The sequence below is a fragment of the Sus scrofa genome, chromosome 3 (genome assembly GCF_054392235.1).
Source record: "Sus scrofa isolate SSC_HxYL_T2T_F1_AM1 chromosome 3, Sscrofa_HxYL_maternal_Yorkshire_Landrace_v2.0, whole genome shotgun sequence".
In the NCBI taxonomy this organism is placed as follows: Eukaryota; Metazoa; Chordata; class Mammalia; order Artiodactyla; family Suidae; genus Sus; species Sus scrofa.
This window is the reverse complement of record NC_139385.1, coordinates 19,031,096-19,046,146: the sequence shown is the minus strand read 5'-3', so window position 1 is coordinate 19,046,146 and position 15,051 is coordinate 19,031,096. Positions and strand designations below refer to the sequence as shown.

Here is a 15,051-nt window from a genome sequence, read left to right as displayed (position 1 = left end):
GCTGGTGCCGTGATGGGCTATGATGCACCCTGGGGCCACGCTGGTCACCCATCTGTTTCATCTGCCCACCTCCCCCCCACCCCCAAGATGCTCAGAGTTCCCTTGACACCATGGAGAACAGAGATTATGAAAGGTATGTTAGAAATAACAGGGCGATAGGAGAGGAAGCCACCCTCCAGGGAGGTCGCGTGGCTTGGCCTCCATTGCTAGCCCCATGGATGTCCTGTGACCTCCCTGAGTTTCTGCTTCCTCGTCTGAGCTGAAATGGGTGGGACCACATGAATCCAGGCTTCCTTCTTGTGGTGCTACGGTGCTGGCATTCTGTGGACGTGGCATCAAGCATGGATCTTTGGAGCACATCTACCCAAAAGAGAGCTGACACAGGCCCCCGATTCCAGGTTCCAAGAGCTCACCGGGCTCGGTGAGGTCACGGCTGGAATGGGAGACCAAGGAGGAAAGAGAGAAACTCCAGCCAGATGTCCGGAGAGAGAGTCATTGGCCCTGAGCTTTCTGGGGGCATAAAGTGGGCAGTGTCTCCCCAGGACCACAGTACACTCCTGATGCCCCCTGATGGACAGGGGCCACCGTAGGTCACTTCCTTTTCCTTGAACCCACGTGGGTCCTCACGCTCACGGCCAATTTGCATAAAATGTCCCTTTCCCACCTTGTGACTTAGTGATGCGGTGATCTCCGCTTGGTTGCTTGCTTAATCATTCTGTCTGTACTGAGCTCCTACTGTGTGGCAGGTGCCGTGCCAGGCTCAGGGGGACACAGGGATCTAGCAAAACAGATGGGATTTCTACCCTCAGTGAGTTAACTGGCAGGGCCGAGGGATATGTACCAATCGATCACAAGCTCTCAGTGTTGACCAGACTGAGACACTCTGGGGACATTCATGGTGACGTGGTGGGCTGTGAATACAGGTTTGATGTGGTTAAAGACGTTGGGACGGCTTCCCTGAGGAAGTAAGCTGGGATCTAAGCACAAGCTAGCCTAGGCCATGTGAGTTCTCCAGGGCCGGGACAGCACGTGCAAAGGCCCTGTGGTGAGAGTGAGGCATGTGAATACGAGGGACTGGAAGGCAGTCTCGCTGGAGCCAGGAATCCTGGGTCCAAGATGAGGTTAGAAAGGTAGGCAGAAGCCAGATGGCAAAGCCTGCTGGCCAAGCAGCAAGAGAAGCCACACCAGGGTGTTTACAAGGGATTGATACGGGGAGAAAGAACCCAGGGCTGCGGTGTAGGTTTAAACCACACCGGCCCGTTCATCCTACAGACATTTTCTGAGCATCAGCAGTGTCCCAGGCCCAAGAGCCACCAGGAGGAAGGGTGCAAAGCCCTCTCAGAAGGCTCTTTCGTTGCAGCCTGGGTTTTCCAGTTGGTCGAATGCAAAGACTGAAGACCACGCCTTTGCTCCATGTCGGCTGCCCCCTCTGGAACCCACAGCATTCACAGGTCACTTTTCTTCCTGTCACAGGCCTGCAGCTGAATTTCACCGCCTCCTGGGGAGACCTGCATTACCTGGGGCTCACGGGCCTGGAAGTGGTGGGCAGGGACGGCCAGGCACTGCCCATCCACCTGCACCAGATCTCCGCCTGCCCCAGAGACTTAAATGAACTCCCGGAGTACACGGACGACTCCCGGACCCTGGACAAGTGAGTGTAAGAAGCGCGAGGCACCTGACAGCAGCAGCGGCTCAGGGCCCTGATCCGCGTTGTAGATTTCAAACATCAGCTGGCATCCCAGCTTCTCGCGGCCACCCCTTGAGGTTCAGGGTCTGCCCATTTTACAGTCAAGGGACATGGAGGCCCAGGAAAGGGCCACAGGGCACCAGAAGTCAGGTTCTCCTGTCTCCAGATCCAGGGGTGCTTTATGGATTCTCCACGGTGCTTGGCGTGGGGACGGATCTGGCGTGGCTGTGGCTGTGGCATAGACCGGCAGCTGCACTTTCTAGCCTGGGAACTTCCATATGCCGCAGGTGTGGCCCTAAAAAAAACCAAATAAATGAATAAGGACGTAAACATAATCTGATTACCATGATTACACCTAAATAATTAATCATTATTCCTCAGATTACTAGATACCCAGCATGTTTCTATCTCTTTGACTTTTTCCCTGTTATTTCTAACAGTTTGTTCCTTGAATAGACATCCAGATAAAGCCCATACATTGTAATTATTTGATGTCTATTTAAAAATAATTTTTTATTTTGAAAATTTTTTATGGAAATATAATTGATTTAAACATTGTGTTCGTTTCAGGTATACAGCAAAGCGATTCAGTTCTCCATATACACATAGCCATTCTTTTTTTTTTTTTGTCTTTTTAGGGCTGAACCCGAGGCATATGGAGGTTCCCAGGCTAGGGATCCCATAGGAGCTGTAGCCGCCAGCCTATGCCACAGCCACAGCCACACCAGATACGTACGGGCCACGTCTGCAACCTACACCACAGCTCACGGCAATGTCGGGTCCTGAACCCACTGAGCGAGGCCAGGGATCGAACCTACGTCCTCATGGATGCTCGTCTGATTCGTTTCCGCTGAGCCACGACAGGAACTCCTACACATATGGGTTCTTTTTCAGATTATTTTCCTACATATTCCCAGTATATTCCCATCTACTCAAGGTTATTACAGAACATTGAGTAGAGTTCCCTGTGCTGTACGGGAGGTCCTTGTTTTCTGTGACTACTTATTTGTCAGTAAGTTCATTTGCAGATTTATATGTCTCTTAAGCTTCTTGTAATCTCTAGGTTCCCTTCCATCAATTTTTTTTTTCTTCTTTTTAGGGCTGCACCCGAGGCATATGGAAGTTCCCAAGCAAGGGGTCAGATTGGAGCTGCAGCTGCCAGTCTACACCACAGCCACAGCGTCTTGGGATCTGAGCTGCGTGTTTGACCTACACCACAGCTCATCAACACCAGATCCTTAAGCCACTGAGCGAGGCCAGGGATCGAACTCGAGTCCTCATGGATGCTAGTTGGATTCGTTGCCACTGAGCCGCAATGGGAACTCCCCTCCCATCTTTTTTCCTTTTTTCTTATAAATTATCTGTTCAAGAAACCAGGGTTTTGTTTTGTTTTGTTTTGTTTTGTTTGCCCTGCTGAGTCTGGATTTTACTACTCGCCTCTCTGCAGTATTGTTTAACCTGCTCTTCAGGCCCCTGTTATTTCCTGAAAATTGTTCCTTAGATCTGGAGGCCCGAGCAGATTGAGGTTTGACTGTTAGGGCAAGGCACACCCATCAGGGCATGGGTGTCACTGTGGGTGCCTTTTAGGACACACGGAATGTCTGGTTGTCAGGCATCTTGTGATGCTGGCAGCCAACTGTCAGTGGTTAGATCTATTGCTCTGTTGGTGAAATGGTATTACACGGAGCCTATCACTTTTTTTTTGGTCAGTAAAGAGAAAATTTCCCTCAATTATTTGGTGACGTTTAGATATACTTCGAGTAGGAAATTCAACAATCAATCTAACAGTTTAATTCTTTCCCCTTCATTTTGCAGTTTTCAAAACTGCAAGTGTGTCTCTAGCACTCTTTTTTTTTTTTTTTTTTTTTTTTTTTGTCTTTTCTAGGACCGCACCCGCGGTACATGGAAGTTCCTAGACTAGGGGTCTCATCAGAGCTGTAGCTGCCAGCCTACACCAGAGGCACAGCAACCAGGGATCCGAGCTACATCTGCAACCTACACCACAGCTCACGGCAACGTCGGATCCTTAACCCACTGAGCGAGGCCAGGGACCGAACCTGCCACCTCATGGTTCCCAGTTGGATTCGTTAACCACTGAGCCATGATGGGAACTCCTCTCTAGCATTCTTTAAGACACTTGTTTGCTTGGACTGTCATAAACTCATGGATTTAAACCTACTGTGTCTGAAGGGTTTCAATCCATAGTTGTAATCCCATTGATGCTCAAATTGATCCCTTTGTGGACACTGGGAGCTCCTGGATCCTTTTGTAGACTAGTCTCTTACAGGTGCCTTGCTTTCTAATGTGACAGGATATTCTGGTTCCTCTCGTCTAGTTATTGTCCCAGGTATCGATTCAGCCATTTCTCCAAGAAGCCCAGGTTCCGTCTGGTGAGAAGTGGTATTTAGAAACCATAATCTAACCACTAGGGATGCTCATTGCTATTGGGTTAGTCCTTGATTCTAGGCTTTTTCTGTGGACCGAGCTAGAAAGTGTCACTTGGATATTCTTGGGGGTGTCTGTGGGGCCCTCCCTTTCCTGTCACCTAGAAACGCTTCAACAATTCTCTCCACTCTCAAGATTGGGCAGTCGTTTCACTGTGGAGGTGGCCCCGTTTCTAGGACAGGGAGGTAATTGCTTTTGGAAGGAAATAGAAGGTTCTCTAGTGGTAGACCTCAGTCAGCTTAATTCCACAAACACCCCAGGGTTAAATTGCTGAATTTCCTCAGTTTTAAGATGCCAGCCATTGTAAGACACATCATCCATCAATTTAATAACGGCCTTTTAGAGGAAAAAAAGAAGCATTACCTCCTTGGAGGAACGCTTCGATTGTGAGATTTATTCCAAGTCCAAAACTTTAAAATGTAAAAGGAAAACATAAAGTTTATTTTAAAACCTAGGAAACGTGGCAACCGCCTGTGTCCCTCCCAGCACAGCAGCTTCAAAGTCACCAGGAAAATGTGAGCGTGAGAGGAGGGGGTTGCCCGGAAGGCGGAGAGCTGAGCCCTTATCTCCGGGGCCAGGCCTCTCAGTGGTAGTGAGATCAGAGCAGGTGCCTGGGCTGAGGTGTGCTGGGCAGCCTTGGGAAGGATGAGGCAGGAGAACCAGAGACTGTTCTGGGATGGGAGTGCAGTGTGGTCCGGGTGCGAGTTCTCTCAGAACACTGCCTGAGGTGTTCCCATTGCGGGTCCGTGGTACCAAACCTGATTAGTATCCATGAGGACGCAGGTTTGATCCCTGGCCTCGCTCAGTGGGTTAAGGATTGCCATGAGCTGTGACACCGTGAGCTTCGATGTAGGTCACAGACGCAGCTCGGATTCCACTTGGCTGTGGCTGTGGTGTAGGCTGGCAGCTGCAGCTCTGATTTGACCCCTAGCCTGGGAACTTCCACATGCAGCGGGTGCAGCCCTGAAAAGCAAAAAGCAAAAAAACAAAAAACAAAAAAAACAAAAACACTAGCTGAGAAGCGCATGAGGGTGCTTCCTCTCAGTTGGGGGGCAGAGGGGGGGTTGCTGCTTTGAAACACCCAGGCCACGTGACCACAGGCCAGACCAGCTCCCCACAGAGGCACCTGCATCCTTGCCCCACAACCAGGAGCTGCCCAGTTCATCCTTGAATCTTAGTATCTTTCTCCCCCAGCATAAGAAAGAAGGAATAGACTTCTTTCAGAATGTACATTCAGTTCAGCATTTTAGAGAAAGTTAGGAAAATAGAAATAGTCACTTCCCATGCCCTCTGACAGAAATGTATTTTTCAACTTGTGCATCCATCTCTCCCGGTCCTTGTCCTCATATTGCACCACTGAAATCAGCGCCCTGCCATCCTGCGGCCCCGCCTTTTCCCTGTTCTTACATCATCCTGGGTGATTTTCATTTTAATTACTCTACAGATTTACTGAATGGTTCCCTATTTTGAGACCTTTTACGGTTTGTTTGTTGCCAATATAAGTCACATCTTGGGAGTTCCAGTTGTGGCTCCACGGGTTAAGGACCTGACGTTGTCTCTGTGAGGATGTGGGTTCCATCCCTGGCCTCGCTCAGTGGGTTAAGGATCTGGCGTTGCTGTGACCATGGCGTAGGCTGGCAGCTGCAGCTCCAATTCGACCCCTACCCCGGGAACTTCCCTATGCTGCAGGTGCAGCCCTAAAAACCAAACAAATAAAGAAAAATGCTTTATTTAAAAAAAAAAAAAAGTAAGATCTTGGTGTAGACAGCTTTCCAGTTTGGAGAATAAATTTTCCTTAGGAGGAAGAGAATTCTAGAAATGGGATCCATGGGTTAAAGCATCCTGGAAAATAACATATTCCCCCCACACACCCCCTGTTTTAAAAACCTTGATGATGGGAATTCCCGTTGTGGCGCAGCAAGAAGTGAATCCAACTAGGAACCATGAGGTTGCAGGTTCGATCCCTGGCCCCACTCAGTGGGTTAAGGATCCGGCGCTGCCGTGAGCTGTGGTGTAGGTCACAGACAAGGCTCAGATTCCTGCTTGCTGTGGCTCTGGCGTAGGCTGGCAGCTGTAGCTCTGATTCGACCCCTAGTCTGAGAACTTCCATGTGCTGCAGGTGCAGCCCTAAAAAGCAAAAAAAAAAAAAAACCCAAAAAACACCACCAAAAAAACCTTGATGATGGCTTCGGGGCATCTTTAGCAGCATGGACTATTATTCCCCCCTGCCCCCTGCCGTTTTCCTCTTTTGTCTAACTTCACAAATGAGAGATGACTCCTCTCCGTTGCTTTAATTAGTCTTGCCGCCCCGTAATGAGCCTGATCCAGCCACGCTCGTGCCAGGCAGGGGCCACCGTGGGGAGAGGAGTGGGTGTAGACCCCATTCGGTGGTTCTCCCAGCAGCGGGGGGCTGTCCTCACCTCTCCGCTCCTCATACCACCCCCGACCCCCATCCCAGGTTAATCGACGGAGCCAACATCACCATGGAGGACGAGCACATGTGGCTGATCCCCTTCTCGCCGGGGCTGGACCACGTGGTCACCATCCGCTTCGACAGAGCCGAAAGCATCGCAGGCCTGCGCTTCTGGAACTACAATAAATCTCCCGAGGACACCTATCGGGGGGTAAGCCGGGGAACAGCGGCCCCGCTCAGTCCACTGTCAGGGAAACAGCGGCTTGATGAATGGCTGGCGTGGCTGCCAGAGAGGAGCATAAATCCTCCAGAACTTTCCAAATGGAGCCGGGGGGTTACAGCCAGGGAGAGAGAGAGAGCTGCCGCCGTTCCCTTCTGCAAACAGCGAATGCAGCCTAGACAGCCCGGGGCAGACTCGGGGGACTCTTCTGGGGGTTCAGGGGTCCTCGGCAGGCCCAGCCCCCAACTCAGAGTGGCTGATTGCACCCCTTTTGTTCACTGAGCGCTTTGGGGGCCAGGCCTCGGCTGAGAGCTTCTCATACTTTGGTCCCTTCATTGGACCTGCGTCCCAGCCTCTGGGAGGCAGGTATTATTACCCCTCTCTTCCAGGGTATTAAAAACCGAGGCTCAGGGAGTCCCCACTGTAGTGCACTGGGTTCAGGAAGGCTCTGGCTTGTCTCTGTGGAGGCGTCAGTTCGATTCCCGGCCCAGCGCAGGGGATTCGGGACCTGCCATTGCTGCAGCTGTGGTGTAGATCACAGCTGCGGCTCAGATTCGATCCCTGGCCGGGGAACATCCACATGCCACAATGCAGCCAAAAAGAAAAAAAAAAAAATAATAAAAATTAAAAAAATAAAAACCGAGGCTCAGAGAGGTCTCGTCACTCACCTCAGGTCACACAGCTAAAGCCCCCATCCACACCTGCTGGACTTGGAGCCTACACTCTAAATTTCCACCCTGTGTTTCCTGCTGGCTGTGAAAAAGCAGGGGCCTCTGTTAGAATGTGGAAAAGAGCAGCAAAAGTGCCCCCTTTCATGGGCTTTTCTGGCCTATGCGCACACGAACCATGAGACATTTGTCCCCTCCCACTACGTGGAAGTGGTGATGACAAAGTCACCTAAAACCTTGCAAGGCTGCTAGAGCCCTGAAGTCACCAGGCTCTGTGGCTGACTCCCCCCTCCCTCCTGCCCTTAGCAGCTGTGTGACCTTGAGCAAGTGGGCTGCCTTTCCTGGGCCTCGGTTTCCTCACGTGTAAAAGGAGGAGGGGGGAGTTACCCTCCTCGGGAGGGCAGTCATCACCCTCTGTCCCATGGGAGGTGACAGCGCCAGGACCCGGTCTCTGGGTCATGAGCCCATGTCTGGGCTCCTCACCACGTCCCGTTGTTCTGGTGCCTTCAGACCCCAGTCATTTATCACAGCAAAGTGAGTGCCCCCCCACCGCCCCCGTCCCCCCATGCCCCCCCAATACAATAGCTCCTCAGATTGCAGTTTACAAATCCTCCCGGGCAGCCCTGCTGTCTTTGTAAACACGCTCCCCCCCCCCCCCCGCTCTCTCTCTCTCTCCCTCTCGGGTTGAGCAGGTATAAAATGTCAGATACACTGGCCTTAGAAAAACATCCTTCTGCCTCCACTCGTGCCACTGGGCCTTTCCCTTCCCTCGAGGGCACCAGTCTTTCCAGCTGAGCTTCCACAACCTGGATTTACTGCCTGGAAACATGGGGCCCAGAGCCCTCACTGCCCAGGTCTGCCCCCCCCCCGCCTCAGTGGTGCCAATGATGTGCCATGGGAGGGGGCAGGACCTGAGCGATGCACCCCAGGAAACCCCAGCCCCTCCCTCCCCAGGAAAGTGCATCCGATGCCTGCCCCACAGCGGGCTACTGGGCACCCTGGCTAACGGGCCCCTGGAGTGTAGTTAGAGCCAGGCCTGACACATCCCTCCTATGTGTCCTTGGGCAAATTGCTTAGTCTCTCTGAAGTCTAGTTTCCTTAAAGCCCCTTCTGGGGCCCTGGAGAAGTCAGGGATGCTTCCTGGAGGAGGTGGTGCCCTTGGAAGAGGGACAGGGGCTTCCTGGACCTCTGCTTTGCTCTCTTGCCAGCTTTGCTTCAGGTGGCTTTGTCCACGGTGCAAATCCTGGCAGCTCCAGGCTTGTGTTCTGCACGCTTCAAGTCCAGCAGAAGAGAGAACTCCCCTTTCAAAGCGAAACCCTGGAAGCCATGCTCCTTGTTCTGGTTGAGTTCTTTGCCTTGAACGGGTCACATGGCTCGCGGGTTAAGAGTTCTCAGTTTGGCCAGGTGTGGGTCACATGTCCAGCCCTGGGACCTGGGTAGGCATTAGCTTTGAGGAAAGCCGACTGAGATGTAGTAACAGCTTTGGGGTTGCCATATCCAGCCATGCCTGAAGCCAGCTCCTCTTTTAGGTTTATGCGCTCTGTGACTGACTGACTCATATGTTGGCGGGGGGCTCCCTGAATGCTAAAGGGCCCCAGGATACATTGTTGTCCACTAGACTCAGGACAGGGCCCCTTCCTTTCTGCACAAAGGTGCCCCTCTGTGTCTCCCAGGAGTGAAACGCCACCCCTTTCAGCAGCCGGCCCAGCTGCTCATCATGAAGGTGGGGTGAGGTGCTGGGAGCCCTGGTTCCAAAATGGGTAGCTGGAGAGAGGGTGCCAGCTTAGCACCCCTCTCTGCTCACCCACCACTCCCTGCCCAGGGGAACAAAGCTGAGCCCCTGCAGACCCTGCCTTCAGGCTTTGACATGTACTGGTAGAGCCCAGCCATCGGGCTGGGCAAAATCCAGCCCAGCACAGGGAGACACGGTGGCCCCAATCCAATCAATCCAGCCAGTTCTTAGTAAGCACCTACTGTGTGCCAGGCCCTACGGCAGACATAGCCATCATCCAGCTGGGGTCTCTGCCATTAAGGGAGACTCAGACACCCCGAGGACACAGCTAGGGAAGATATGCCCATAACAGGACAAGCCAAGGGCTATGACAGGGACGATAGATTGAGAAGGGGTCTGTTTCTGTCCCCGGGGAAAGAGGTAGGAGAGGAGAAGAGGAGTGAGCCGGGGTTTGGGGAAGTCAGTCTAGGCTAACACTGGTCCAGCGTGTATTTTGCAACGAGCACTGTTCTATTCTGGAGACTTGCTATAACTTAGTTCGTCACTGAGCCCATTTCACAGATGAGAAGATCGAGGCAGGGAGCTCAAGTAACTTACATAACCACTCATGGCGGATCTCGGAGCACCTGAGTCTGTGCCCTTGACCAGCCTGTCATACCAGCTCAGGCCACCACAGCCGAGTAGACCAGGGAAGGGCTACACGTGTCCACCGCAGCGGGGGCCTCACCCGCCTTGTCCCCCGCTCTCCGTCCGGTGCCTGGCACGGCGCCTGGCACACCGCAGGGATGGCCCTGGAAAGGGGATCCCGGCCAGGTGGTTCGGGTCTGGGAGGAAGGCCTGGGGCTCCGTGCGGGATCCTCTGTCGTAAATGCCAGCCGCCAGCAGCACAGCCACAGCAGCGTTCCCCAGCCTCGCACGGGCTTCTTCTCTCCAGGCCAAAGTCGTCCACGTCTCCCTGGACGGCCTGTGCGTCTCCCCTCCCGAGGGCTTCCTCATCCGGAAGGGGCCAGGCAACTGCCACTTCGATTTTGCTCAAGAAATCCTCTTCGTGGACTACCTGCGGGCCCGACTGCTGCCCCAGCCGGCTCAGAGGTAAGGGGAGCAGCTCCAGGGAGGGTCCCCCCTGGGAGGGTGCCCCATCCCTGCCCGCAGGCGCTGGCTCCGCGCATGAGGCTCTGCAGCGTGGCCTGAGAGGGTTTTGAAATTATGACCAAATACGTTGCTTTTCAACCCCAGCCGTTCTCTCCAGCTCAGCCAAGCCTCTCCAGAAGCCTGTGGGATGTAGCCACCTTGTCTGGGGAGGTTTGGGTATCTCACCCGCCGTCTGGAGCGCTCGAGATTGTAAATGCTTCGTTGCGCTTCCTGCTGAGCGAAAGAGGCTCCAGCCTGCCTCCCTTCCAGAAATGCCCGCTGGCCAGTTCGGGGAAGGGCCCCCCTCCTCTTGTTTCTGTGTTTCTGCTTTGGAAAGATTCAAAGAGAAAAATAGAGCCTAACGGTTTCATGGATTCCCTGGGATTTCTTGGCCCCCGTCTCAGCCGCATTAAGTTCATGAGGATTTGTAAATGCCATGTTAAGTTTACTCATTTAAACCCCCTGATGTCCAAACACCAGAGGCCAGGCTCTCGAAGCAAAATGAGTTTCCCACCACTGTAAGCTGGGGCTCGCGCCTTGGGCCAGATACAGGAATGGTCACTTAATTATAGCACTGGCCCTGGAAATTGAAGAAAACCCGGCCAGAGCTGGAGGGCACTGGCCGCAGACAGGGAGAGAAACTGGGCAAGGAGGATTCTAGAGGAAGAGAGAGGCACCCCACTCCCCCGACCCCATGTGTCTGCTCTGAGCCCCATGCTTGTGAAACGGACAGTAGTAAGGGCCCGAACCTAACCAGAACACAGACTGGGATTCGAACCCACATACCAGGACTCGAAGCAGCCTACACCCAGATTGGGCCTCGAACCCACAGTTTTAAATTAGAATCCCTCACCCTGTGTCTGGACTCACTGAGGTTCTAGTATTTCATGTCTCCGTGCAGAAGGAATTCAGCAAGAGACAAAGGGATAGGCAAGAAATAGATTTATTAAGAAAGGATGCTTGTGAGCGATACAAGCGGGCAGGCCCAGAAGCTCTGCCCCCAGGAGCCGGTGGGCGACGGTTTTATCCTCCAAGGGGAGAGGGGGTTGGAAAAGCCCGCCTCTTCCTTTCTGGGAGTAGCAGCTCCTCCTTGGTATCCCGTAAGGGGTGTCTTCACATCTGCAGAAGGCTGGTCCTCAGACTCTTGCCCTTGGTCTGACCCTGAATGCAGGCCTCATCCCATCCCCCGTGCAAGGACCGGAGGCAAATCTCAAGGCTCCACTAATGAAAAAAGCCTGCCTTGCGCTGATGGTTTTCTTGAGCCATTTATTCCCTTAACAGTGATCTCCCAATGTCCCCTAAGTTTCCCTCTTTAAATACGGTCCTTTATTGGGACGTCTACAACCACCTGTGCCTCCTCCATCCCTCAGGGAACCCTTCCAGCCACCCTTTGAATTGGGGATTGTTATGCCCATTTCACAGATGTGGGAACTGAGGCCCAGGCCAGTAAAGCCGCTTGCTCAGGATCACAAAGCCAAAGCCTTCAGGGCTTTCCACCTCCTCTCGGCGCCCACCTCCCAGCCCACCCCCGCTTCAGCCTGCTTCCTGGGGCAAACACCTGCTGCCCGGCCCCTTCCCACCTCAGGGCCTTTGCTCTGGGTGCTCTTTGGCTTGGAAGGCTCAGCGCTGACTCTGACTCAGACATCTACCCCTCTGGGGCGGCCTCTCCCCCCCATCTGCCCCATTGGCCCCTCTCTCGTGGGCCCCCCTCAGCTCTCAGCACAGCACGGACTCACCTGGTTCACAAGGGGCTAAAGTAGAGCAGGCGTGGTTAAGAGAGTGGACCCTGGAACCAGACAACCTTGGGTCCCATCCCACATCTGCCACCTTCCAGCTGTGTGACCTTGAGCCAGTGACTTCCCTTCTCTGTGCTCCAGTTTTCGTCACCCACAACCCAAGGAAGTAAGAGGACCCACCCCCACTCCCACCCCGAACCCCAGGGCTGTTTTGAGGCCTGCAAGGCTCCGTACCAGTCAGACGGAGGCGACGAGCCTCCTCCAGTAGGTGGGGATCCCATGCCAGCAAAAGCTTGTCTGTCCTTCCGGCCAGTGCCTCCCCAGGGGAATAGCTGACCAGCAGTTTGGGCCACTGCAATCCTCTGCTTCCTGCTGCTCTTCTGTTTTTTCAGGCTGGACACGAAGAGCCTGGAGCGGGCGAGCATGGACTATGAGGCGCCCCTGATGCCCTGCGGCTGTATCCTCCTCCTCCTCCTCCCCCTCCCCCCATCCCGGGCTCCCGGGGCTGTGCCCAGAACCCAGGCAGAGGGCGAGGCCCGCCCCAGCTGGGGGTCTCGGCTTTAGCTGCGGACCCAGGTTTCAGCCAGGCCAGAGCTGGAGCCCGTGCAGGGAAACCAAGGGTGGGAGGGTCCCTGGATCCCTGGGACACTGGGTACTGCCAGGCTGGGGGCGGCTGCACGAGTTCCAGAACCTGCCCCCTGCTGGGCTGAGGTTGCTGGAAGCAGCACCAAGGGCTGGAGCCTGGAGGGGCCACAGAAGCTGGAATGGACCCAAAGACGGGGCTGGGGGCTATCCTTGGAACCAGGCAGGGAGGAGGTGAAGAGAGAAGGAGTAACAGCTCCATACCGCGCCCAGCACTGGTCCCAGGGCTTGCCTGTATCAGCCACACGAGATGGGGACGGCGGGCACCCCCATTTCACAGCTGAGAAAACAGAGGCACAGAGAAGTGAAGTAACTTGCGGGGCCACACAGCAGGGACAGGGCAGGGCCAGGTTAGTGAACATAGGCAGCCTGGCTCTCTCACTCGCCTGTTCTCCCAGAAGGGCCACCTCTAGCTATGTCGCCTCGGGGGCCCCCCCTACCGCTTCCCAGGGTTCCTGGCCCACCCGCTCCTGGGGCTGCTGCAAGCGAGCAGGGGACAGGGCTGAGGAAGGGCTGGATGTCCCATTGTGGGGGACTCTGTCAGCAATGGGGGAGGGGGTCGCCCTGTCCTGGCCCATCCCCCCCCCCCCACGCTGTGCTCCTCCCCCACCCTCCCTCCCCGTTTCACCCCCTACACACTTGAAGCGGGTGGAGGAGGGAACAGACACTGTTCTTGTCATTTTGCAACCAGGGGGCCTGAGACCTGGTCACTGCTGAGCACCCTGTGCCAAGTGTGTGACAGATGCTCCCCATCCTGCCAGCTCCCTAGAACGCACCTGCCCCTCCTGTCCTGTCTCCTGGGGCCTGGAGAAAGCTTTTGAATTCCTAAAACACACCACACACACTGGCAGTTTAAATAAGAAAATTCGGGGGAGTTCCCGTCGTGGCGCAGTGGTTAACGAATCCCACTAGGAACCACGAGGGTGCGGGTTCGATCCCTGGCCTCGTTCAGTGGGTTAAGGATCTGGGGTTGCCGTGAGCTGTGGTGTGGGTCGCAGACACGGCTCGGATCTGGTGTTGCTGTGGCTGTGGTGTAGGCCGGTGGCTACAGCTCCGATGAGACCCCTACCCTGGGAATCTCCATGTGCCGCAGGAGCAGCCCTAGAAAAGTCACAAAGACAAATACATAAATACATAAATAAATAAGAAAATTCGATGCCATATACATTCTGATCGATTTTAGTCTCAGAAGGAAAAAAATCATTTTTCTCTCATTCATCTCTATACACACACATATATATGTTATCTTTGTAATTGTTTTCCTTTGTTCTCCAGAAAATTAAGCCTGTTTTTCCTTAATAACATGGTCCAGTCATTTTCCAGTTTCAGCTCCTGACCAGCTGGGGTGACCCCTATTACATCGGTCTCACCGGCCTGGAGCTGTATGACGAGCGGGGAGAAAAAATCCCTCTGTCAGAAAACAGTATCCTTTCTAAGCTGAAGGGGGGGGGTTCCAGCCAGACTGCAGGGAGCATGGCATGGTCACAGGAAGGAGCGGGCCCCTCGAATGTAGAGAGAAACGCCCCTGTAGGAACCAGCCCCGGAAATTAAAAATGGTACTGAGCCCTCCGTACGGTCAGATGTGACCATTGCCAGCAGGCAGGCCAGGATACCCATAAATACAAAGAGTTCATGGCCCGGGGATCTGGGGGAGGCTCCCGACTGCAGCCCCCTTTTGGAGAACCGTAGCAAACGTTGGTGTTCTAAAGGCTCTGACAAGGCCTGCAGGGAGCAACCTGTTGCACTGTGTTCCACCCAGGGTGTCCTGTATTTATTGACCACGGAGCCCTGTGCTCGTGGAATGCCCACACCAGACTTTGCAAATTGTTAACCTAGGGATTTTTTTTTTCTTTCTTTCTTTTTAGGGCCGCACCTGCAGCATATGGAAGTTCCCAGGCTAGGGGGTCAAATCAGAGCTAGAAGTGCCACAGCAATGCCAGATCGGAGCCACGTCTGCGACCCATACCACAGCTCACGGCAATGCCGGATCCTCAACCCACTGATCGAGGCCAGGGATCGAATCTGCATCCTCATAGATAGTAGTCGGGTTCATTACTACTGAGCCACAGTGGGAACTCCTGATTCTTGGTGGCTTTGATCATTTTTAGTGATGCCTTGGGTGTATAAATCTTCAGCTTTACCAAGAGCACGCTCCGTGTCCTCTGAGACCGTCACGCCAATTCTGGGACATAGAGATGTTTGGTCCCATTTTTCAGATGAGGAAGCAGGCTCTGAGATGTCCCGAGACTTGCCCAGATCTCGCAGGTCAGGATGGCAGAGCCAGAGCTGGAACCGGGTCCTCAAGATCCTTATGAATGCCTGTCTGCTGAGTCGCAGTAGCTGAGTCTGTCTCTCCCCCATCCTCGCAGCCTCACGT

General features: G+C 53.9%; 1 protein-coding gene across 27 annotated transcripts in view; it reads left to right on the top strand.

The window, feature by feature from the left end:
* KATNIP (katanin interacting protein) overlaps positions 1–15,051 on the top strand; it is a 217,989-nt gene that overhangs the window by 196,672 nt on the left and 6,266 nt on the right. For 26 of the 27 annotated variants that reach the window (XM_085017012.1, XM_085017005.1, XM_085017011.1 and 23 more), the window contains 5 exons: positions 1,474–1,651; positions 6,591–6,756; positions 10,100–10,257; positions 12,425–12,489; positions 13,987–14,097. In XM_085017012.1, the coding sequence (XP_084873138.1) occupies positions 1,474–1,651; positions 6,591–6,756; positions 10,100–10,257; positions 12,425–12,489; positions 13,987–14,097 (678 nt within the window). Of the gene's footprint in view, positions 1–1,473; positions 1,652–5,727; positions 5,878–6,590; positions 6,757–10,099; positions 10,258–12,424; positions 12,490–13,986; positions 14,098–15,051 lie in introns of those variants that run through there. The other variant, XM_085017013.1, reaches the window with a different exon arrangement.